The sequence below is a fragment of the Panthera onca genome, chromosome B2 (genome assembly GCF_046562875.1).
Source record: "Panthera onca isolate mPanOnc1 chromosome B2, mPanOnc1 haplotype 2, whole genome shotgun sequence".
NCBI lineage: Eukaryota > Metazoa > Chordata > Mammalia > Carnivora > Felidae > Panthera > Panthera onca.
The window spans coordinates 96,236,061-96,262,988 of record NC_138343.1 but is presented as its reverse complement, the minus strand read 5'-3'; the positions used below and the strand labels follow the sequence as shown (position 1 = coordinate 96,262,988).

Sequence of the window (26,928 nt, the reverse complement as noted above, 5' to 3'; positions counted from 1 at the left end):
GCAAGGTGGTAGATTTGTTTTCTGAGTCCCCATCTCCCCATAGCACTTGCTCATCAAACACCTCAAGTATCTGCTGCCCTTTTGTTCTTAACTTGCTTCTCCACATTAGAACCTTTGGGAACAATCATGAATCATTTATACTTTAGAGTGAATTAAATTTATCTAAACAGTAAGTTCTGTTATCAGAAAGCTCTGGGTTTTGTTTTTAAGTTCATCTATTTATTTTGAGAGAAAAAGAGAGAGGGAGGGACAAGGAGAGGGAGAGAGAGAATCCCAAGCAGGCTCCACACTGTCAGCACAGAGCCCAATGAGGGACTCAAACCCATGAGCCATGAGATCATGACCTGAGCCAAAACCAAGAGTCAGACGCTTAACCAACTGAACCACCCAGGCACCCCTTGAAAGCTCTGGTTTTAAATTTTGGCTTTATTTCTAATGAGCTGAAGAACCTTACAAGTTACCTTGTCTCCTCCCACCCATGCCCTAACCTTGGTTTCCTGTCATTTGAAAAGGGGATAAATGACATAGATTATTTGAAATATTTATCAAGTGTTGTTGTGGTGGTGGTATTTTTTTTTTTTTTTTGAGAAGGTACGAATATGAAACAATAAGTATTTTCAGGGGTGCCTGGGTGGCGGCTGAGTTGGTTAAGTGTCCAACTCTTGATTTCGACTCAGGTCATGATCTCGGGGTTTGTGGGTTCAAGCCCCATGTTGAGCTTTGTGCTTATGGCACGGAGCCTGCTTGGGATTCTCTGTCTCCCTCTCTCTCTGCCCCTCTCCTGCTCACATTCTTTCTCTCTCTCAAAAATAAATAAACATTAAAAAAAGGTATTTGCTTGTAAATAAATATATTGACTGTAGAGGAAAAAGCACTGGATGAGAATTAGGGCATTTGGATTTTAGTTTTTATATCTACAACCTATAGAACCTTATGTAATTCAGTAGACCTTTCTGATTTACTGGTTCCTCGTCTGTAACATAGATGTTTTAGTCTAGATCAGCGAATTTTTACAGATTTATAGAACTTCAAGGGCTGGTCAGGGGTAGGGTGTGGGGATGGGACTAGAGGCACAGGAAAGAATTGCCCATTACTAAGGGAGGCATCCAGAATTCCGAGAGACTTGTGGTCTATGCCAAGCCCAGGATGCCCTTGGAAGAATGCCTGTGATATATATGGGCGCTTGGGTGGCTCAGTTGTTGAGCATCCAACTTTCACTTGGGTGATGATCTCACGACTCATAAGTTCGAGCCTCACATCAGGCTCTGTGCTGACAGCTTGGAGCCTGGAGCCTGCTTCAGGTTCTGTCTCCCTTTCTCTCTGCCCCTCCCCCACTCACACTCTGTCTCTCTGTCTTTCTGTCTCTCTCTCTCCCTCAAAAATAAGTAAACATTTAAAAAAATGAAAACAAAGAATGCCTATGGTGGTATAACGAATGACTCTGTCAGCACAGGTTATTGTCTTGCTACTCTGTAGGCAATTTACTCCTGACCTTTACCAGCCCCACAGTTGGAATGTAAAGTTTCCTCTAAAGATTTATTTAAATAGAAAGTTGTTCAGTCAATCAATCAGTCAATAGTTGAATTGATTTAAAAGCAGTAATAGTATTTATTGAGCACTTACAATGTAAAGTTACCATTTTAAGAGCTATATATACAGTCATTTAACCAACCCCACAACACTGACACATGTGCATTTTACAGATGAAAGCACTGGTCACTGAAAGTGGTCGAGCAAATTGTTTACGATCACAGTGCTAATGAGTGGCAGAGCTGGGATATGAATCTAGGCAGTACGGCTCCAGAATCTGCATTCTTTAGCTCTTTGCTGTGTGGTGTCTCCAGACAAAATCCTAAAAGAAGATTTAAAGATAAGATTTAAAGAAAAAAACCTTAAGTACGTAAGAGTACCTGTGGTATATGCAGAAATGACAAAAGCTGCACACAGATACCTGAAGTTTATAAATGCTGCTTTGGAGCATTGCCTTTAGCAACTCCCTGACAAGCCTGCATTTCAGATTTCCTGGAGAAAGAATCTGAGTGCCCTTGATTGGGCCAGTTACTCAGCTCTGGGTCACTCAGCCAGGGGAGGAAAACTGAGGGCCTATAGAACAGACATCTCAGGGGGAGATGGTGAGTGGCATTTCCAGAAGAAATGGAACCATTATCAGGGCAATCACCCCAAAGGTACCCACCACAATAATCAGTTACCTAAGTCTGAGCTGACTTCAGGACATAAATTAAAAATTGTTTTTCTTTACCAAATCCCTGACATGAAGCTTAATCCTAGTCATTTCTGAGAAAAGGAGAAATTATAGACTGTCACAAACCAGATCATTTATCTTTTTGTTTTGAAAATAGAATAGCCCATTTAGAAATACATAACACAATTTTAAGCGACATACCCTTTGACCGTGTAACTTCACTTCTAGGGGTGTATCCTACAAAAATACTCCCACATATGCACATAAATACATGTATGAGAATGTTCATTGAAGCATTGTTTACAGTAATAGAAAATAGGAAATGACTGGGGTGCCTGGGTGGCTAGTGGGTTAAACGTCCTACTTCAGCTCAGGTCACAGTCTCACAGTTCTTGAGTTCAAGCCCCACATCGGGCTCTTGTGCTGACAACTCAGAGCCTGGAACCTGCTTCAGATTCTGTGTCTCTGGCTCTCTCTACCCCTTCCCCGCGCACAGTCTGTCTCTCAAAAATAAATAAACATGAAAAAAAAAATAGGAAATGACCTATGAGGCATCTGAGTGTCTCAGTCAGTTGAGCGCCCAGCTCTCGATTTCAATTCAGGTCATGAGCCCAGGGTTGTGGGATCGAGCTCTGCCTCAGGCTCTGCACTGAGCTTGGAGCCTGCTTAAGATTCTCTCTTTCTCCCACTATCCCTCTCCCCCACTCACAAATAGAAAATAGGAAATAACCTAAATATTTATTAATAGGGTCTGGGGAACATGGTGGTACATCTATACTGTGAATAAATACGCAGCATTAAAAAAACTTGGGTGGTCCTATATATAGTGACAAAATTCTTCCAACTATATGAAGTAAATAAAGCAAGTTATAGTTCAGTATGTATACTCTGAACTCATTTTTATTGGCAAATGCATAGCATTTACTCTGTTTATAAATCCATTTGCTGTATGTTTATAAACATATGTTAAAAGCAAAAATCTGAAAGAATATGTTAAGCTATAAGAGAGAGAATTTCTAAGAAAGGAAGCAGGATGGAGGGGTGACGAACCTGGTGGAGCCCCATAGAAATACAACTTTAAATTTGCCAGTAGCCACACTAAAAATATAAGAGGAAATACAAGAGTAAAATTAATATTAATAGTATGTTTTATTTAAACTAATATATCTAAAATATTATTTCAACATGTCATCAACGTAAAGCATGTATTGAGATATTTTAAAACATTTTTTTGTACAGAGTTTTTATTAGTTATAAAACATCTGGATTCAGATTAGCAATGTTTCAAGTGCTTAATAGCTACATATGGTTAGTGACCATCATATTGAACAGCTTAGCTCTTTATACTTTTATGTCCTTTTGATTTTTTTCTACAGTAAAGATATGCTGTCATCGAACTCATATGATATATTTTTCTAAGTAGACCATGTAATAGTTGTGATGCTTTTAAAAGGTGAGTTTTAATCTCACCTTCTAATCTTCCTATGTCACTTTTCTGTGAAAAAGAAATTTAGACGGCACATTTATTTCACTTGACATCAGTAGTCGTGGATTTCCATCCCAGTGAACACACATTAAGTCCATATTGGAATTAAATAAAGTGATATAATTTGAAAGAATGAATAGAGATACCTTTTAATAGCATCTAAATTATGATTCACAGACTTTTTCATTACTTTGTATGTCTGTATCTCCTTGCAAGGCTATGGCAGCCTTTTGAATATTTTCTGTTGTTTCTCTGGTTGTAAACAAAAACACACTAAAGAAGAAATGAAAACTTAAGGGCTGCCTGGGGTGAGATGTGAATATAAAATAATAAGGTTTATTTTTTGGTGAATAAAAAATGGTATATATTTGCCTTTTAAGTAATTTGCTTGAAAGTTATACATGGATACCATTTCTGCATTGATCCTTTGAAATACCTTATCGTCAATTTTTTTTTTAATTTTATTAAAAAAAAATTTTTTTTTTTTAACGTTTATTTATTTTTGAGACAGAGAGAGACAAAGCATGAACGGGGGAGGGTCAGAGAGAGGGAGACATAGAATCCGAAACAGGCTCCAGGCTCTGAGCTGTCAGCACAGAGCCTGACGCGGGGCTCGAACTCGCGGACCGGGAGATCATGACCTGAGCCGAAGTCGGCTGCTTAACTGACTGAGCCACCCAGGCGCCCCTATCGTCAATTTTTTAAAAACAAGTGTTACTTTCGGACACGTAATAGATGTGTCATTTTTTGGGCTCTGAAGAACATACATATCACGTGGCCATTACAGTATTTACCACAGATTGTATTTTTTTTTTCAGTAAAAGTATATTGACATTTCCATTTTATATTGTTGTTCTTTATGATTAATTTCTTTAAAAATTCCAAGCACTCAAAACATTAAAATGAAAATCAAGACAAATAGCCTAAATAAATGGCTCTTAAATAAGCATAGAGTTTATTTTTTTAGAGTGAGGGAAAAGTTTAAAATTATATTGTAGTGATGGTTGCACAATTTTTAAATACTAAAATTCATTGCATTGTACTCTCAAAACAGGTGGATTTTATGAGATGTAAGTTGTATCTCAATAAAGCTGTTTGGGGGAAAAAGAGATGAAATTGCCTTCAGTGACCCTATTCAGAACTTTTATAGCTATATCTGTAGTTTGAAAATAGTGTTGGGGTACCTGGGTGGCTCAGCCAGTTAAGCATATGACTCTTGATCTTAGCTCAGGGTTTGATCTCAGGGTCATGGGCTCAAGCTCCATGTTGAGCTCCACACTGGGCATGGAGCCTACTTAAAAAAACTAAAAGTAAAAAAAGAAAGATAGAAAGTAGTTTTATGCAGGGCACTTGGCTGGCTCAGTCGGTTAAGCATCTGACTTCAGCTCAGGTCATGGTCTCATGGTTCATGGGTTTGAACCCCGCATCAGACTCTGTGCTGACAGCTCAGAGCCTGGAGCCTGCTTTGGATTCTGTGTCTCCCTCTCTCTCTGCCCCTCCCCTGCTCAAACACACACACACACACTCTCTCTCTCTCTCTCTCTCTGTCTCTCTCTCTCTCTTTCTCTCTCTCTCTCAAAAATAAACATAGAAAGAAAAGAAAGAAAGAAAGTAAGTTTCATGCTTGGTAACAAGCATATTTTGTAAGATCTGATTGTTTAAGGAGGCATTTGGAAATGTCATTTTATTTTAAATATTCTTCTCTTTTAATGTTCAGATTGTATGTCTTTGCCTCTCCTGGATAATATTTTCTGTAGAGACTCCCTGACATTTCTTTCCCCTGTGGAAATCCATTTCCTCATCTATAAAATTGGGCTAATAACTAAGTTTGGTGAAGATTAAATGAGATGCTATATAAAAAAACTATAATATCTGGGATGTAGTAGGTTGTGAACTGTGCATTAGTTTGCACACTGAGTACCTGCCATGGCTTTCTTTTCTTGTCTGTAGTTTAAATGTGCTGGGGAGCCACTCTACTTTATACATAGAAAGATCTGGTAAAATATTTTGGGGAACATTTTGGATTTGTTATTATGACTCTTGATACCTAAGTTGATCTGATATCAGTGTAAGTGATCTAATTTAAAGCATATCACTATGCAGTCTATTCCTTGACATTTTTTCATAGGAAATCTTTGCCCTTGATGCTCACCTCACCTTCACATTTTTCAGCCTCAGACACATTTCATAGTCTAAGTGAAACCTACCAAGGTTCCCTTTTCAGCCCATCACTGCTTCCTGTTATTTAGTTGGAGAGGTCTTTGCAGAATGACATTTACCTCCTGCAGTGCCTCCTCTGTCCCATTTAACATGCAGCCTTCACATTTCTCCTCACCCCTACTTGCTTTCTAAAGGAGAGAAAATTCCAACTTTAGCCTCTTGTGAAGCAATTCAGAGCTCATAGAGCCCTGGCAATAGGCAGCGGGCTCAGCGCTGAACTTCAATAATGATTCAGATTTCCCCTTATTTTTAAGCAGGAGCCATGATTCACGGGTGGAAATCTGCTTGTCATCTTCACTTGCCATCATGTACCCTTCCTTTTATCCCTCCTAAAATCAAAGTGTGTATGCCAACTCCAGTTCACCAAATATTGTTAGTTTTCTCGTGTTCTAATTGTGCTCAGAAGCATTCCCTTGGGTACTCTCTGGGTTGTCATTGGACTGCCATTTCTCCCAGTCTGGTTGTGCCCGAAGCAGTTTTCATAGCTCCACGATGAACCTTCGAAGAAAGAGGTTTGTCATAAAAATGGAAACACCGGCGTGCTCTTTGTAATCAGCTCTTTAATCCTCCACCTGCCATAACGTGGAGACGGTTCATAATTATCGGCACAGAGAACTGAAGCCCTGGACTACAGCAGAAAGAATGAGCACTGTGGGCGGGCGAGTGACAGTCTACACTCCAGTGGGGAGGGAGACACATATTTTGGAAAACTTTGACACAGAATCAGATCTATTTGTATAACCTTTTCATGTAGAACTGTGCTGCAGTCAGAGAGGGGGTTTTGGTTTTCTTCATTAAAAGCTTATTAAATGAAGAAATAGGACAGTCGTTTTGCTTCGGTAGATGGGGGTCAGAGAGGCGGGTCTGATCTCCTCAGGATATTAATGTCTGCCTTCAGCCAGGGGAAATGAGCCGTCACTTGAGTTAGAGGCAGCTTTATGTGCTCATCACTAGGGATTCCCATATGTCCAGGGAGCTGCAACAGTAAAAAATGGCAGAGCTCAGTGGTAGAGTGCAGAGGGCTCTCATTGGAATTCATGTCAGGAAGCTCAGCTCAGTCTGCCCAGAGCAAGTCTGTTTAATGTTGATCAGCTGTCCATCTGATAAACTGAATTGATATGGGCATTCCCTCCAAGGGCTGCCCTGACAGTGACAGCCGCAGCACCCAGATGTCTTGTTAGGCTTTTTTGGGAGTCTCAAGTATTTTTAACCCCTTTTGTGATACCCAAATCCAAAAGTACTTTTAGAGACCTAGACAAGGAAGCCTCGCTTGGCTTTCCCTTTGCATGTCTGGCAGAAGACAACCCACCTTAAACTATTTTAAGAAACCAGATACTGTTCGTTAGCTCCCCCTCTCCCAGCTCATAATAAGCATCTCGTTGACCTGCAGGATAATTATGTGTTGACCGTCAAGTTTGTGTCTAGTTATTCAAAATGATGTTTTTAAAAAGGTTCTTAAATACAGTAGGTTACCTGGCTTGGTTATGCTTTACTAGTTTCATAGGTGTGTTGAGCACTAAATAGAACTTTATTTAGTGCATGCATGAAGAGAAGATGCATTACAGCTTTTGTTTGGGTTGGCTAATTTCTAGTAATAACTGTGGTGACTCCTTACTGAACATCCTCTGCTTTCTCAGGTATAACTGTCACCTCTGAAGGCAGCTCACTTCCTTGTAGATTGGTTGACAGATATGGAGGGAACTAATTACAGAACACATCAATACTGAGCTTTCTTTAAAAAAAGGGGGGGGAAGTGTGAGGAGATAGCTATGTTAATTCGCTTGACCATAGTAATTATTTCAGTGTATATATGTTTATCAAAACATGTTGTACACCTTAAATACATAGTGTTTATTTAAGGGTGCGCCTGGGTGGCTCAGTCGGTTAAGGGCCGACTTCGGCTCAGGTCATGACCTCGTGGTTCGTGAGTTCAAGCGTCGGGCTCTGTGCTGTTAGCTCAGAGCCTGGAGCCTGCTTCAGATTCTGTGTCTCCCTCTCTCTCTGCCCCTTACCTGCTCGTACTCTGTCTCTCTCTCTCTCTCTCTCTCTCTCTCTCAAAAAAAATATATATCTACAATTTTTATTTAAAATATAAAATTTATTGAGCTTTGTTTTTTTGGAAATAAATCGAGAGAGAGAAGTCTTTGTGTTGAGCTGGAATTATTTTAAAATTATATTTCTGCAAAACTACCAGTAATTCAAAATTACCTACTGAATATTGGAAGAATGTGATTTTAAAGGTTTCTGTTGAAATACTAATTAAGGATTTTTGTCTTTTTTTTTCCCCTCGCTTCTACACTTTGTGTTTTCATGGCATGGCAAGATTTTAACATGGATTCAGGTATTGAATTTACTTGAATGAGACCAGCCTCTTTCCTGTGTACTCTAACTTAGAATGTTGAGTGAGCTTTTCTAGAAGAGACACCAAGCCCTCGGTACTGTCAGTGATTGCTTAGTATGTGTGGTCAGAGCTGGAAATAAGACCTGGTTACACTTTACAGCCCTTGAACCTCTGATTCAATCTCTATTTGGACCTCACTATTACTATGCCCTATAGCCTTTTCATTTTGCTTTCAGTGGTTGAAATTTTTGGCTTGAGTAGCCTGTTTTTAGTCAGAATTCTCGTTTCCAAATGTAGGAATGAGACATTGGTTTTGAATGCTGTGATCATGATAAATTCAGAATTCAAAGTTCCATCTGCACTTAGGTTATCAACATGAATAAATGGCAGAATAAGAAAACTGTTATGTATTCATAATCATTGCATTGAATTGAATGAATTTCTTGGAACTTTGGATCTGGCCCATTTATCAAAAATTAGTATTTGACACTTATGATCAGTTAAAGGTTGTCACCAAGAGAGATTCTCTTACCCAACATTAAAAGCATATACTTTTCCTTTCTATTATGCCTCGATAATTTTGATATTTTGGTGTTTTTAAAGTATATTTTAAGAACTCTTTTTCTCTTATCTGCATTTCTCCATCCTCCCCTCCGTTTACCCTTAAGAACTTGCTTTCTATGGGGCTGTAGAGAGAGAAACAAAACACAGACATAAAATGCTCACATGTCAGAGGATAATGAGTGCATTGGAGGGGGAGAAAAGGCAGGAAGCAGGTCTAGGGAGTGCTGGTGGATATGGGAGGGTTGCTATCGTAAGTGGAGTGGTCAGAGAAGGCCTTAACTGAACAGATGCACTTTGTGGGGACCTGAAGGAAGCAGGTGACTAAGCCTTGTTAGATACATAAGGGAAGACTGGGACAGACAGAGGAAAGGGCAGAGGCCCTGTGGCAAGAACAGGTTTGGTGTGTTCAAGGAAAGCCACGTGATCTGTCGTCGCCGGAGAAGAGCGAATGAGGAGGAAAGAAGGCAACAAATGAATTCAGAGAGGTAAGGGGGTAGAAGAGCTGGGGCAGATTGTGTTGGACCTTAGAGTCCATTGTAGGGACTTCAGCGAGATGAGGAGCCATTGCTAACTTTTTAGCGAAGGAGTGATGGGCCACATGTTTCTTCATCTCCTGCTTGCCTCGTTTCTGATCTTTTTCATTTTTGCAAAGCTAATGGACTACAAATATTGTCTCATTTTTATAATACTCCTTTTCCAAATTACTAGTGAGGTTAAGCATCATTTTATATGGATTTTGGCTATTTGTATTTCTTCTGGAATTACGTCTTCATAGCCTTTCCTATTCTGCGCTTGAGCTGTTTATCTTTTTCTTATTAATTTCTTGTCCAGTAAGCTCCACACATATTTTGAATACACCCTTTTGTCTATTGTATGTGTTGCAACTACTCTATTCCAAGTCTGTATTTTCCTGAGTCTTTTTTATGTTTTATTTTACTAATAAACATTATTGTACATTTTAGCTACTCAGATTTATCCATTATTTTTATTATGGCTTTCTGACTTCCCATTTTATTTTACAAGGCTTTCTCCCCCTAAGGTCATACAAATGTTTTCCTAGATTCATAGTTTTTCACATTTAGATCTTTAATCTATCTAAATATATGCTTATCTATGGTGCAAGGTAGGGATCTAACTTTCCCTGAACCTATAGCCATTTGCCCTAACATCTTTTGTAGGAATAATCCATCTTTTCCATAACAATATGAAATGTTATCTTTACCATAAATAATTAGTTTTCCAAATATATTTAGATCTCTTTCTGGATTCCATTCCACTAATAGTTTTTTCTTGGGATATTACTATACGTTTTGAAGTTGCAATAACTTAATAGTAAGTTTTAAAATCTAGAGTGGCAGGCATCTTGTTTTCTTTTCCAAAATTTTCTTTGAAATTTTCAAATTTATTCTGACATCATAAAAGTTAGCTTTCCAATTAAAAAAATATTTTAAGATTCAGAAAATGATTTTAACCATTAAAATTTTTTTTATTTTAGGGGCGCCTGGGTGGCGCAGTCGGTTAAGCGTCCGACTTCAGCCAGGTCACGATCTCGCGGTCCGTGAGTTCGAGCCCCGCGTCAGGCTCTGGGCTGATGGCTCGGAGCCTGGAGCCTGTTTCCGATTCTGTGTCTCCCTCTCTCTCTGCCCCTCCCCCGTTCATGCTCTGTCTCTCTCTGTCCCAAAAATAAATAAAAAACGTTGAAAAAAAAATTAAAAAAAAAAAAAATTTTTTTTTATTTTATTTATTTTTTTAAAGAGAGCTAGAGAGAGAGCATGCACAAGCAGGGGAGGGGCAGAGAGAGAGAGGGAGACAGAGAATCCAAAGCAGGCTCCAGGCTCTGAGCTGCCAGCAGAGAGCCCGATGCGGGGCTCAAACCCACAAACTGTGAGATCATGACCTGAGCCAAAATTGGACACTTAACTCACTGACACTAACTTAACTTAACTAACTGACACTCAGGCGCCCCCCGCAAAATTTTTACTTTAGAGAGAGTGTACATGATCAGAGGAGAAGAGCAGAGAAAGAGAGAGAGAATTTTTTTTTTTAATATATGAAATTTATTGTCAAGTTGGTTTCCATACAACACCCAGTGCTCATCCCAGAAGATGCCCTCTTTAATACCCATTACCCACCCTCCTCTCGCTACCACCCCCCATCAGCCCTCAGTTTGTTCTCATTTTTTCAGAGTCAGAGAGAGAGAGAATCTTAAGCAGGCTCCACGCTCAGCACGGAGCTCGATCCAATGACCCTGGGGTCATGACCTCAGCCAAAATCAAGAGTCGGACACTCAAACAACTGAGCACCCCCTGCACCTTCAAAGAAAATGATTTTTAATAAATGATTCTTGCCTACCATCTTAACATATTTAGAAAACCCTGAATTTTGTACATTTTGTATTTGGGATTTTTATTAGTTTGCTTTTGATATGCAAGGAGCCAGGGCTTTAGACTCAGAGAGCCCCAAGCTTGTGGCTCTGCATTTCACTAGTGTTCACAAGTTCACTATGTGAACTTGAGCAAGTTAGCCTGCCAGCCAAACTCCTTTCTGCACAGTAGATATAATAATGCTTACCTCAGAGAGCTGTTGTGAGTTTTACCTTATTTTATTTATTAATCTATTCATTGAATTATTGTTATGCTTGCAAAATCGTATTACATAAAGTACTCAGCATACAGTAATTAATTGGCTCAAAGTAATTAATAATTAATTTAGTTATTAATTGCTGATCTTTTTCATTTTTAGTAATAAATAATTTAGTAAGTGGGAACCATAATTGCTTCTAGGCATTTTAAAAATTGGATATTTGAAGTATTTTCAGTATTTTCATGTCAAATGACATGATATGTGCATTTACTTCAAAACAATCTAAAAAAGAGTGAAAGGTGCAGCTGAAACAAAATTAGGGTCCACACAGGTTCCTTATGCTGTATTTTCCACTTTGGTATATTTGAAAATTCCCAGGACAAAAAGGTTTTTTAAAAAATGCATATTTGAGGTGCTCGGGTGGCTCAGTCACCCGGCATCTGACTCTTTGTTTTTTCTCTTTTAATTTACATCCAAGTTATTTAGCATACAGTGCAACATTGTTTTCAGGAGTAGATTTCACTGATTCATCCCCTATGTATAACACCCAGTACTCATCTCAACAAGTGTCTTCCTTTAATGTCTCTTACTCATTTAGCCCATCCCCCCATCCAAAGCCCCTCCAGCAACCCTCAGTTTGTTCTCTGTATTTAAGAGTCTTTTGTTTTGTCCCCCTCTCTGTTTTTATATTCTTTTTACTTCCCTTCCCTTATGTTCATCCTGTATCTTAAATTCCTCATATGAGTGAAGTCATATGATACTTGTCTTTCTCTAACTTATTTCACTTAGCATAATACCCTCTAGTTCCATCCACGTTGTTACAAATGGAAAGATTTCATTCTTTTTGATTGCTGAGTAATACTCCATTGTGTGTGTGTGTGTGTGTGTGTGTGTGTGTGTGTGTGTGTACACACACACACACACACACACACACACACACATCTTCTTTATCAATTCATCTGTCAAAGGACATTTGGGTTCTTTCCATAATTTGGCTATTGACAATAGCTCTTCTGTAAACATTGGGTTGCATGTGCCCCTTCAAAACAGCATGCCTGTATCCCTTGGGTATATACCTTGTAGTGCAATTGCTAGGTCGCAGAGTAGTTCTATTTTTAATTTTTTGAGGCGCCTCCATACTCTTCCATAGTGGCTGCACCAGCTTGCATTCCCACCAGCAGTGCAAAAGAGATCCTCTTTCTCTGCATCCTTGCCAACATCTGTTGTTGCATGAGTTGTTAATTTTAGCCATTCTGACTAGAGTGAGGTGGTATCTCATTGTGGTTTTAATTTGTATTTCCCTGATTATGAATGATGTTGATCATTTTTTCATGTGTCTGTTAACCATCTGGATGTCTTCTTTGGAGAAGTGTCTATTCATGTCTTCTGCCCATTTCTTCACTGGATTATTTGTTTTTTCGGTGTTGAGTTTGATAAGTTCTTTACAGATTTTGGATACTAACCCTTTATTTTATATGTCATTTGAATATCTTCTCCCATTCCATTGCTTGCCTTTTAGTTTTGCTTATTGTTTCCTTCTCCATGCAAAAGCTTTTTATCTTGATGAGGTCCCAGTAGTTCATTTTTGCTTTTGTTTCCCTTGCCTCTGGAAATGTGTTGAGTAAGAAGTTGCTGCGGTCGAGGTCAAAGAGGTTTTTGCCTGCTTTCTCCTCGAGGATTTTGAAGGCTTCCTGTCTTACATTTAGGGTTTCATCCATTTTGAATTTATTTTTGTGTATGGTATAAGAAAGTGGATCAGGTTCATTCTTCTGCATGTCACTGTACAATTTTCCCAACAATTTTCCTGAAGAGACTGTCTTTATTCCATTGGATATTCTTTCCTGCTTTGTCAGAGATTAGTTGGCCATACATCCTGGGTCCATTTCTGGGTTCTCTATTCTGTTCCATTCACTTAAGTGTCTGTTAGGCATCCAACTCTTGATCCCAACTCAAGTCATGATCTTATGGTTCGTGAGATTGATCCCTACGTCTGACTCTGCGCTGACAGCACAGAGACTGCCTGGGATTCTCTCTCTCCTTCTCACTCTGTGCTCCTCCCCTGCTCACACACGTGCATGTGTGCACTCTCTCTCTCTCAAAAATAAATAAACATTTTTTAAAATGTGTCTTTAAAAACTGTTCTCAATGACAGTGTAAAACCTTTGTTGTTGTTGTGTTTGATGTTTATTTTGAGAGAGAGAGAGACAGACAGAACATGAGCAGGGGAGGGGAGAAAGAGACACACACACACACACACACACACACACACACAGAATCTGAAGGAGGCTCCAGGCTCTGAGCTGTCAGCACAGAGCCCACCATGGGGCTCAAACCCACCAATGCTGAGATCATGACCTGAGCCAAAGTCGGATGCTTAACCGACTGAGCCACCAAGGTGCCCCAAACATTTGTTATTTCTAAATGGAATATTAGTCATTTATTGTATTATTTTCTGTACTTTTCTGTGTTTTCTTAATCCTCTCAAAAAGAAGGAAAGCAAGGAGGGAAGAAGGAAGAAAAAGGAAAAAAAAATAGAGTAAGAAAGAAAGAGAAGACTCCATTGGTTTTTTATCTCCCTTGCCTATGTAGTGAAACATAATTGACCCTTCTGTTTTAACACCAACTTAAAAGTGTAAAACATTTTAAGAGACTTCACATTAATATAAAGAACACACACACAAAAAAAAAAAAACACAAAAAAACAAACAAAAAAAAATATAAAAAACAGCGTCTAATAATTAAAACTATTTATCAGCAAACCTGGCTCCTGTGAGGTAGTTATCACTCATCCATCCCTGAAAGGGGTGATTGAGGTTAATTGACCTCTGGGGTCACTTTGATGCTATGAACCTGACTTTTTAGTTTATATCATCCTTCCCTTTTGAAAGGAGGAATGAGAATAATCCCCTATACCTTTATAAAATTGATTGCTAATTAAAGAGTTATTCATTTAACAAATATTTGTAGCCAGCCTAGAGAAATAGGATAGTGTAATTTACAGTGTAGTGAGGGAGAGAGGGAGCAGGAAGATAGAGGGCTAAAGAAATAATTACAGGATAGTACAATAAATGATAGCTATGTTCAAAGACTTTCAAGCACAGGTGGAGTTAACTCTGGAAAGTATGGGAAAACATCACAGAAGTGACACGTGGGCCGAGTCTTAAAAGTTCCTTATACAGAAATCTATTTATCACTCACCCTATGACAGCAAAAGTTGTATGGCAAAGAATAAAAAAAGTCGTATGGCACAACTACACAGTGGACCTCTATAGAAATGTTAAATAGAACAAGGAGATTCTATTTAAAAAGAAAAAAAAAAGAAGAACAAGGAGATTCTCTGTTTGTAGATGATGTAGAACTATCTACAAGAGATAATATCAAGTGAATAAAACCAGAATGTAGGTGTATGAACATAAACTCTTTACCATCTTTTGTGGTGTAGTTTTCATTAAGCATATCTTTCAGGAAGCTATCTGGCTGCATAGAACAGGACTCTAACAACAGTAGGTTAAAAGAGTGCAGTGTTTATCTCAGCTAACAAGAAGTCTAGAGGTGGGCACATCAGAGCTGGTATAACTCTCAAAGAAGTAAGTCATTAGGGCCTCAGACTTCTCCGTTCTTCCTGCCCTACTCTCCTTAGGTTGGGGGCCCTCTTTAGGATCCTTAAGTCTCTTCTGCACTCCCAGGTAGCTGTGCCATCTTCCAGACAGAAAGAAGGGGTAAACCCAGATTGCCAAAGATGCGAACCAGCTGAATCTGTCCCCTAACATCAGGAACTTGGGAGATTTCTCAGAAATCCTACCTAGTAGGTTTCTGCTTACATTCTTTGGCCAGATGGTGCAACATGATTACTACTAGCCTCAAGACATCTTGGAGAGGTATTTTTAAGTGAGTACATTGTCACTTTATATATAATCAAACAGATATTGGTAGTGAGGAACATAAGAATGGAAAGGTAACTAGCAATGTCTTCCATCCTTACGTCTAAAACTAGGATGCTAAAAAATTTGGAGAAATGTTGGGGCAAAATGGATCAAAACAGATGGAGTTGTTTAATATAACTGAAAGAAAGTGATTTGGTGGAAATTTTTGTAGAAACATTGATTAATCCTCAGTTTCATTCAATGTGGTAATTACTTCCCTACTCTGATTATTTAACATAAGTGGTATTCATTTGTGACTCTTTTCCAATCAAGATTTAGCATGAAAAATACCCAAGAGTACTAAAATATATGTACATAAAATGGCATGAAGACTTTTATTTAAGATAATTTTTAAAATCCAGTACATTGAAAGTTTACTAGATTGCTTTGGGTGGCTAAAACAGGAAGAAGATAATGAGAAGAAAAATGTCCCAAATTCTTTCATACTGTCACTTCTCTGCTGTACACTAAATTATACTCTTGCATAATGTGATCTAGAGTTGTTTATCTGATGATAAAATCTTAGAAATTGAGAGCACAGTACCAGATAGTGGAATTGCAGGACAGATTTAAAAGATGACAGATCATTTCATTTCTATTTTTTGTAGCAAAGTAGTGTTAGTAATATTTTTGTCTCTTTGTAACTGTTAACTGCCAGTCTAGGTAATTATTTACTTTCAAGCCCTGAATCTTAGGATTTGGGAACTGGAAAGAATTGTTTCTCTTTCAGTGATGAGAAGACCCAGGTCCTAAGAGTTTAAGGAATTTGCCCCTGAACTGTGTGATGTTACCGACAGAAGTAGCACTGTTATCCAGATTCCTGACTGGACTACATCACTTGATATATGGTTCTGATCAAATGAGTTGGAAACAACTTGATTACTTTTCCCAGTTATTATCAACAAAAAGAGTCAAATCTATTTATAATATACTCTCTCCTAGAAAATTCTCTTCCGTAGTGCTTAGAACTAGGGATGAAAATTGGACACGTTTTGGTGGGCATATACCAATGTTGGTAACATTGGTAACTTTGGCCTTTTTTTCCCTCCTCATTTACTATTCATTATGTAAATAAACATTTTAAATTATCGCTGGTCATTATGACAAGGTGGCTCTGAGTTCCAACTTTGTCCTTTACAAACTAAATGTTCTTGATCAAGTATTTGACCTCCCCAGACCTGCTGTAATTAGAATCACAAGTAGATAATATAAATGAAAGTTCTTTGTAAATTGTGGTTATTGTACAAATTATGGCTTTTCATTTTTACTATTGCAATGTTTTTGTTGATTCTGACCATGTGGCATTTAAAGATTGCTATTTATTTAATGAATGCTGCTTTATGATAAGAAGTGTCTTTATTAAAAGCTCATAATCACTTAGTTTCATCCTCAGGGTAATTCAGAACACCTACAAGTTTTTGCATGCCTGCTTATTACGTTCTTTCATAAGCTGACTGAATGAGACAGCTGCCCAGTGCTTAACCTTTCCTGAGTTAATATACTTGCCCACAGTCCCATTGTGCAATTTTTGTGAAATATGACAATATGGATTTTTACAGTGATTGGTATTGTAAACTGGAGAACAGGATAAAAATACATTTTTCCTTCAGTTACTTTTTTACAACATAATTTTAAATGTTTGTTTGTTTGTTTTTAAATGTTTTCTGTTAATTTCTCAGTAGACCTCTAAGCTTCCATCACTGGTGATTTTCTTTGGGATGTAATGAGGTTTTCACTGAAACCACAAATTTATTCTTTCTTTAGAAGCTGCTTAACTCACTGGTTCATTTTCTCCTACTCCCCAATTTGTAATCGAGTGCAGAATGTCCACTGGGTCATTTTTACAAATACTGTTTTTTAACAAAGGAAATTAAAAATGTGATATATATTTTTTTTTTTTGTAGATGCCTAGTTGTCTGGCTTCTTTATTTTATATAATTGTGTCTTTATGTAATTATTGTATCATAGTTGTTAATCTAGTACCGTTTATTGTGTATTTTTTTGTCTCCATATCTTAAGGTTGTCCTAAGTCAAATGCTTAAATTTGACCTTTAGGTCAAGCCCTTTTGTTACATTTCCCTTGGATCTTTGTAATAGCTTCTTTCCCCCCACCCCCCATCTCTGTACTTTCATTATCTACTTTTTCATATTCTTCTACATATCACCTTCAGAATATTTTTCCCAAATCATTTTTTAAAAATGTATCATCCCTCCTTCTCAAAAGCACTACGTTTGTAACAAAGTACAGACCCTTTATCCTAATGTAACCTAGTCACTTATCCATACAGACCCTATACTCTGGCCAAACTCACCTCCTCACCCTCTGGTCACATTTTCTCCTCTTGCCTTTACCAAGCCTTGATTTCTCTTCTCCCTTATTCTAGGATTCCTAATCACTGTCTTTTCTCTACCCTTTATCTCCAGCCATAGAAATCATACCTATCACCCATGGCCCAGCACAAATGTACCTTATTCAGAGAAAATTGTTTATATTTTTAACTACTTTTTCTTATACTTTATACTTAGTTTCTAAGTTTTCTCAAATTTGAATGAAATGCCCTATTTATTTATTCATTTATTTATATATTATTTTTATTCTCAAGTTAACATACAGTGTAGTCTTGACTTCAGGAGTAGAACCCAATGATTCATCTCTTACATATAACACCCAGTGCTCATCCTGCAAAGTGTCCTCCTTTATGCCCGTTGCCCAATTAACTCATACCCCTCACTCCACCCCTACCCCCATCAACCCTCAGTTTGTTCTCTGTATTTAAGAGTCTCTTACGGTTTGCTTCCCTCTCTGTTTTTTTCTTATTTTTCCTTCCCTTCCCCTATGTTCATCTGTTAATTTTCTCAAATTCCACATATGAATGAAATCATGTGATACCTTTCTCTGACTGACTTATTTCACTTAGCAGAATATCCTCCAGTTCCATGTACATTGCTAAAAATGGCAAGATTTCATTTTCTTTTTCATCGCTGGGTAATATTCCATTACGTGTGCGCACGCACCACATCGTAATCCATTTATCAGTTCATAAATATTTGGGCTCTTTCCATAATTTGGTTGTTGTTGATAGTACTACTCTAAACATTGGGGTGCATGTGCCCCTTCGAATTAGCATTTTGGTATCCTTTGGATACCAAATGTATCCAATTGTAGTAATGCAATTGCTGGATTGTACGGTAGGGTTTTTTTTGTTGTTGTTGTTGTTGTTTTTTTTTTTTTTTTTTTTTTTTTTTAGGGTAGTTCTATTTTTAATTTTTTGAGGAACCTCCATACTGTTTTCTAGAGTGGCTGCACCGGTTTGCATTTCCACCAACAGTGCAATAGGGTTCCCTTTCTCCACATCCTTGCCAACATCTGTTGTTTCCTAAGTTGTTAATTTTAGCCTTTCTGATAGGTGTGAGGTGGTATCTCATTGTGTTTTGATTTGTGTTTCCCTGATGATGAGCGATGTTGAGCATCTTTTCATGTGTCTGTTAGCCATCTGGATGTCTTCTTTGGAAAAGTGTCTATTCATGTCTTCTCATTTCTTCACTGGATTATTTGTTTTTCAGGTGTTGAGTTTGGTAAGTTCTTTATAGATTTTGGATACTAATCCTTTATTCTATATGTCATTTGCAAATATCTTCTCCCATTCTGTCAGTTACCTTTTAGTTTTGTTGATTGTTTCCTTTTCTGTGCAGAAACTTTTTATCTTGATGAGGTCCCAGTAGTTCGTTTTTGCTTTTCTTTCCATGGCTTTCAAAGATATGTCAAGTAAGAATCTTTCAACTGGCATATCTAGGAAGCAGCCTAGGTATAGTGGAAACAGGTTGAACTTTGAAGTCTCTATCGGTTATATGTTGTTACATAACAAACTGCCCCAAAACTTGGTGACTTAAAACTGTAACCATTTTATTTCTCATAGTTCTGTAGGTTGGCTGAACTCATCGTCTGCTGGTTTCTCCTGGGTTTATTTATGTGGCTGCATTTGCTTGGTAGGTCAACTGGAGGGTGGGCATGGTTAGGAAAGGTAGGCCTTTCTCCATGTTGTCTTTCATTCTTAAGGAGGCTAGATTAGGTTTCTTCACAAGTAGTCTTGGGATAGCATACCGAGAGGGTAATCCCTGGTGCAAAACACTTACAAGACCTTTGGATTTTATCCTGCATTTGCTGGTTTTCTATTGGCCAAACAAGTCATATAATCAACTCAGAGTTAATCAAGGAGGATATGTGACATGGATGTCAGGAGGTATGATTCATTGGTGGACATTGGTATAACCATCTGCCACAGTCCACCTTCAGGTCCCCATGATCCACATTCCTTCCTTATGCAAAATATACTTACCACCTCCCTAAGCCCCAAAGTCTCGTGTATTTCATGGCATCGAGCTCAAGGTCCGTGATCTCATAATCTCATAAGTTTCATTAGGTCCAAATGTGGATGTGGCTCCAGGGGTGCAGCTCCTCAGTCCAAGGAACTAAAAGGATAAGTTACTACCCCTACCATTACTACACATCCAGTTTGGAATAGTGAGTCAGGAACAAGACAACCACAATAGTCACTTCCATTAATGGGGCGCTTGGGTGGCTCAGTCAGTGGAGTGTCTGATTTTGGCTCAGGTCATGATCTCACAGTCTGTGAGTTTAAGCCCCACGTTGGGCTCTGTGCTGACAGCTCGGAGCCTGGAGCCTGCTTCGGATTCTGTGTCTCCCTCTCTCTCTGCCCCTCCCCGGCTCATGTTCCATTTCTCTCTCTCTGTCAAAAATAAATAAACATTAAAAAAAATTTTTTTTAAAGAGGGAGAATTGGGAAGCACATAACAATCATTTGCCCATAGTAATTCTGAAATCCAGCTGGGCACCTATTATCAGGACCTCCTACTCTAGAAGTGAAGAATATTTTTTGACTAGGGCCCAGACTGTTTCCTGGGAGAGATTCCCCAACCATTGTACTCCAGAATCCTTTGCCCTCCAAACTATTTTCCCTGAAAATTTTCAGAAAGAAATGATTTAGAGATAGCTATACTTGTGGTAAAATAGCATAACATATAGACTTGTCAAATTACTATGTTATACACCTGAAACTAATGTAACACTATGTGTCAACTATACTTCCAATTAAAAAAAGAGACAAGATGGGGTGCCTGGGTGGTTCAGTCAATTAAGTGTCTGACTCTTGATTTCAGCTCAGGTCATGATCTCATGGTTTATGAGATTGAGCCCTGTGTCAGGCTCTGGGCTGACAATGGGGAGACTGCTTGGGATTCTCTCTCGCTGTCTCTGCCCCTCTCCCACTAGTGTACTCGTGCACTCACACAAAGTCTCTCAAATAAACATTAAAAAAAAAAAAAAAAAAGATGACTCATACTTGTATTTGAGTAGCTGTCTCAGCCTGATTGCTTGTCCATGGAAAGTTGGTTTAGAAGCTCCTTTTTTTCTTTTTTCTTTTTCCTTTCTTCCTTTTGAACTGTCAACTGTCACTTGAGTTGAAGCTCATACAACTCCCTCAAAAGCTTTTTGGGATTTCTGTGAATGTCATTAATGTTCATTCTGTACCCTAAAAGACATATCCATAGTTCTTTTTTGAGGTATACATGTCTACTTTAGGTTGAGTATAAGGCTCCTATGGGACAATACCCTTAAAATTCTTAGAGACCTTTTGTCTAGCCAAAGGGTCAATCAGGCATCAACTTAAATTTGTTAGGTCTTTAGAAAAGGTCTTATAGCTGTAGTTTTGATTTGATTTTTTTTCCTAATACCATTTCTTTCTTTGAAGTCTTTTTTTCTGAAGAGACTGGAAATATGAAGGTTTTCTTTTCAAACTAGCAAGGTCCTCTAAACTGCTTCCAAACTCATAATTCTCCCTTTAGCTCATCTCTCTTGTACCTTGTACACAGCTGAAATAATCCAGATGACATTTCATCATTCTGCCTGGTAATCCTCTTATCCAGATACATAATTTTATTATACGTTTTCTATTTTTCAAGTTACCATAGGCAATAGTTTTGCCAGTTGTTTCACTACCTTCTAACATAACATGTCCCTTCTCAGTCTCCAGTAACAATTTCTTCACTGCCTTTCTAGCTTCCACTAAGAATTTGTTGTCTCTTTAGCTTTCACATTTAGAACCCACCATTCAGACTCAAAGCCACTGACACATATTTTAGGCTTTTGTTGAACAGCACGCCATCCCAGATATACTAGTTTCTGTATCAGATATCTGTTGCTGCCTAGCAAACTACCCTATAATTTACTAATTTGAAATAGTCATTTTATTGCACATTCTGTGGATTGACCAGATGGTTCTTCTACCTAGGGTCACTCATGTGACTGCTTTGGACGAGTCTTAATACAGAAGCATTTTTTAGGCTTGCTTGTGTCATGTTTGCTAAGGTCTTTTTGGCCAAAGTCAGTTAATATGGCCAAACCCAGCGTTAGTGTGGATGGGACAACACAGGGGCATGGAAGCCAAGAGGTGTTATTCACATGAAGCTGTTTGTAACAGATTCCAACAGATTTCGAGCTCTACGTTACTGTGTGCCTTTGGGAAAATCATTTAACGGTGTGCAGCAATTTTCTCACCTGTAAAAAGGAATTAGTAATACCTATCATAGGATGGTTGTGAAATTTAAATATTTTGGTAATTTTTTTATGATTTTAAAATAATGCTTTTGTTATTGGAGAAAATGTCCAAACTATAGAAAAGTATTAAAAAAGAAACATTTCTTGAGATCCCACCTGATACAGTACTATACTATAGGCTCCTCAAGGGCCTTCTCTATTTTCTTTACTACTGTAGCTATATATCTTGGCTTTGTATTCTGAAATGTAAGGTCTTTGAAGGAAGAGACCACATTTTATTCATCTCTGTAAATCCCATAGCTTTGCATTAGGGTTAAAAAAGATAATGTGTAGAAGTGCTTGGCTTAATGCTTGACACAGGTTATGTTCCCCCCCTTAAATTGGAGTTTCATTAGATCCTAGTAAGGATTTTTAGATATCCTAAAATTACAGAGGTGGGAAAGGTATGCTGAGAACAGATCATCTAAATGGATCTCTGGAGGGTGGCCTCCACTGCCCAGCTTCTCTCTGAGGAATCCTGGTTATTCATGGCATGGAGGGTGAGGAATGTTCCAGGGAAGGAACATGTCGAGATCTGCTTATAGGGGTGCCTGGGTGGCTCAGTTGGTTAAGTGTCCAATTCTTGATCTCGGCTCAGGTCATGATCTCATAGTTCCTGAGTTCAAGCCCCATGTCAGGCTCTGTGCTGACAGCTCAGAGCCTGGAGCCTGGGTTGGAGTCTGTGTATTCCTCTCTCTCTGACCTTCCCCCACTCATGTTCTGTCTCTCTCTCTCTCAAAAATAAGTAAATACTGAAAAAAAAAAATCTGAGTATAGATGCCAAAGTGATCAGTAGAGAGGCCTCTGTTAAAAACTGCATTGGGGCGCCTGGGTGGCTCAGTCGGTTGAGCATCCGACTTCGGCTCAGGTCATGATCTCACGGTCCGTGAGTTCGAGCCCCACGTCGGGCTCTCTGCTGACAGCTCAGAGCCTGGAGCCTGTTTCAGATTCTGTGTCTCCCTCTCTCTCTGGCCCTCCCCTGTTCATGCTCTGTCTCTCTCTATCTCAAAAATAAATAAGTATAAAAAAAAAAAAACTGCATTAAAATCGCTCCTTATCAGGGAAATACAAATCAAAACCACACTCAGATATCACCTCACGCCAGTCAGAGTGGCCAAAATGAAGAAATCAGGAGACTATAGATGCTGGAGAGGATGTGGAGAAACAGGAACCCTCTTGCACTGTTGGTGGGAATGCAAATTGGTGCAGCCGCTCTGGAAAGCAGTGTGGAGGTTCCTCAGAAAACTAAAAATAGACCTACCCTATGACCCAGCAGTAGCACTGCTAGGAATTTATCCAAGGGATACAGGAGTACTGATGCATAGGGGCACTTGTACCCCAATGTTTATAGCAGCACTCTCAACAATAGCCAAATTATGGAAAGAGCCTAAATGTCCATCAACTGATGAATGGATAAAGAAATTGTGGTTTATATACACAATGGAATAGTACGTGGCAATGAGAAAGAATGAAATATGGCCTTTTGTAGCAACGTGGATGGAACTGGAGAGTGTGATGCTAAGTGAAATAAGCCATACAGAGAAAGACAGATACCATATGGTTTCACTCTTATGTGGATCCTGAGAAACGTAACAGAAACCCATGGGGGAGGGGAAGGAAAAAAAAAAAAAAAAAAGAGGTTAGAGTGGGAGAGAGTCAAAGCATAAGAGACTGTTAAAAACTGAGAACAAACTGAGGGTTGATGGGGGGTGGGAGGGAGGGCAGGGTGGGTGATGGGTATTGAGGAGGGCACCTTTTGGGATGAGCACTGGGTGTTGTATGGAAACCAATTTGACAGTAAATTTCATATATTAAAAAATAAAAAAAATAAAAATAAAAAATAAAGGTCACGTGATATTTTTGGACCAAAAAAAAAAAAAAAAAAAAAACTGCATTAAAAAAGAATAATCTAAAAGAGAGAGAGAGAGACTAGCCATTGAAATATTTTATTGTTAAAAACTGAAGTCTGACATTACCGATATGATGGTTTTCTTGACACTCAGACAAGTCTTACTTTCACGTTTTAGTCAAAGAAGTTTGGCAGAGATCACAGAACTTATCCACACTGCTCTCCTCGTACATCGTGGGATAGTAAATTTAAGTGAATTGCAATCCTCTGATGGACCACTGAAAGACATGCAATTTGGAAATAAAATAGCTATCCTGAGTGGAGACTTTCTTCTAGCAAATGCCTGCAACGGACTAGCTCTGCTACAGAACACCAAGGTAATACCGGGCAGGGTTTGCTTATGTCTGGGTGACCTTTAGGTGGCTCTTGGTTGACTGCTGGAGCTGTGGAGGTCTGTATGCCCTGCTGCCCCAGCCCCCCACGTGTGGATGCTCAGTAAAATTGGGATGATGGTGGTGGCAATGTCCACATCAGGTAAAACACAAATGCCAAGAAAGAGTTTTAAAATTAACTTCTTTTTCTGCTGGTTGTAATTAATTGTTAACTATATCAGTATGGTTAAATAACACAAAGTATATCTATAAACAAATATTACCTATTATCTCACTATCCAGAGACAACCACTGTTAGTTAATATTGTGATGTATTTCCTCTCAGGCTTTTTGTTTGTTTGCTTACTCCTACCTTCATGTTGTAACATAGGTGAGAACTAACATTATAAGGTTTTTTTAATCCTGCCTATTTTTTCCTGCTTCATATTATGATGTGGGCACGTTCCCATGTTATTAACACTTTTCACAAACTTGTTAATGGTTGCGTAATATTCAGTTATTTATTTATTTGTTGGTTTATTTTTGTGAGACAGAGACTGAGCATGAACAGGGAAAGGGCAGAGAGAGAGGGAGACACAGAATCCAAAGCAGGCTCCAGGCTCTGAGCTGTCAGCACCGAGCTCGACACAGGGCTCGAACTCACGAACTGCAAAATCATGATCTGAGCCAAAGTCGGATGCTTAACCGACTGAACCACTCAGGCGCCCCAATATTCAGTTATTTAGATGTAATATCACTTCTTTAACAAATTTCTCATTTTTGGAATTTAAGTTGCTTCTGATTTTTTACTGTCATAAATAGATATGCAGTAAACATCTTTACATATCAATTTTCCTCATTCCAGATTATTTTGTTAAGATAAATACCTAAAAGTGGTTCAAAGGGCTTAAACATTTTTAGCGTATTGGCAAGCTGCTTTCTAGAAAGATTATAGAGTTATTCCTTATATATGAATTTGAATCAGGCTTAGCTGTAAAATAACAGTGGCCTAAACAAGACAGAATCACTCTTTCTCATGTAAAAACATCCAGGACTAAACAGTCCAGGATTGAGTCTACAAAGTCAAGAACCTGGGCTTTTTCTGTCTTACTCCTCTGCCATCCCTATCTTACTACTTTATTTATGGCCCCAAATAGCTGTCATCATGTTCTCACTCCGGTCAATAGGAAGGGAGGAGGAGGAAGGACAGAGAAGGACAGGTCTCCTTCTCCTAAAGATCAAATGAGGGTACATCCTGGTTTGCTAAGGACAGTCTCAGTATATGTCTGCTGTCCCAGAATCCCATCTGACTTAACATTTGTCTTAACAGAGGACGATTGATAATTACATTAGAATGAGCCAGGATGGCTTTCATAGATGTCTACTTTATACTTCCAACCTCCGCCTCAGTTTTTGTCTCATCTAAGCTATAGTATGTGAGAACCGTGTACAGTGGAGAGTGTTCTCATGGTAAGGTGATATTAAATCTGGAGGACAAGCAGAAATAACTTTCCAGACACCTCCCAATCAAGGATAGCACACAAGGCAGTTGGTGGTACAACGTAGTGTCCTGAATGTCGAGGTTAACAGTTAACTTCTCCCTGTATCAGGTGTGGAAGTTTTTGGCACTGCTGCCCCAGCAGTGGGCCACTTGATGTATCAGCCAACTGCACTGCGGCCCATGTATGGCCTTTGAGAGTCACCAAGTCACCAGTCCAAAAGCTCAGTGGGAAGCAGAGTAAGGTGGAAGTTAGGTATCTGTGAGTTACGTATGGAAAATCAAGGCTGATCGGGGGAGGCGGTAGAGAGTAGACTGAGCACCCTTGCTTGTGCGGTGTTAACCTGTAACTGTTTGATTGTTTGGCGATGCTTTGTTTTTTGCAGTGAACCCTTCTGGCAACAATAAGCTAAAAACTATATATTTCATTTTTTTTTTTTAAGTACTAAGATAGTTGGTAAGGAATGTGTAATTCTCATAAAATGTTGGCATTTACTATCCACTCTGGAGGCCATTTTGTTATCACTGACCGCATGAAAACAAGAAGTATCAAATCTGCTGAAAAAGTATCAGGATCTATTTCCAAAGTTAGCAGTTACTTTAAGAAGACTTCCTGAGGATGAGGGTTTCACACATGCCACTGCAGAAGGTATATACACATACCTCGCTGTGAAGCCTAACTTTTGTTTAGACAGATGTCTATTTTTCTAAATTAATTCCACTCATTTTCGACTATGGGTTTTCTGGCTTTTTTTAAATTTATTTATTTTGAGAGAGAGAGAGAGCAAGCAGGGGAAGGACAGAGAGAAAGAGAGAATCACAAGCAGGCTCCACGCTATCAACACATAGCCCGATGCAGGGCTTGAACTCGTGAACCATGAGATCATGACCTGAGCCGAAATCAAGAGTCAGATGCTTAACTGACTGAGACACCCAGGCACCCTTCGACTACAAGTTTTTATGTGCACATAGGAATAAGGGAAGCGATAACTTTATATTTCTTGGCCCCAATGGCCAAAGAAAAACTTTGCAAACAGTTAGATAATTCCAGTTTTAGTTGACTGTCATCAGGTACTTCAAATAATTAAATCATTTTAGTTAATTCAAAAAATGTTTTATTTTTTTCATCCATTCATGGAATCAAGGTAAAGCTTCTGAAAGTATATTCTACCAGAGATTAAGCCATTATGAGTAAGATCAGAAATTCAGCTTGAAATACAACATGGAAGATAAAATTACTAGTTTATAATAATAATACAAGTACACATTTTGCTGAG

The 26,928-nt window shown here is 38.6% G+C and overlaps 1 protein-coding gene across 3 annotated transcripts in view; it reads left to right on the top strand.

The window, feature by feature from the left end:
* Window positions 1–26,928, top strand: part of PDSS2 (decaprenyl diphosphate synthase subunit 2) — a 285,557-nt gene that overhangs the window by 132,329 nt on the left and 126,300 nt on the right. For all 3 annotated transcript variants that reach the window (XR_013555704.2, XM_060616310.3, XM_060616307.3), the window contains exon 3: window positions 23,961–24,159. Coding sequence is in view for 2 of the 3 variants with exons in the window: in XM_060616310.3 (XP_060472293.1) it covers window positions 23,961–24,159 (199 nt within the window). In the remaining variant the exon portion in view is untranslated. The remainder of the gene's footprint in view (window positions 1–23,960; window positions 24,160–26,928) is intronic.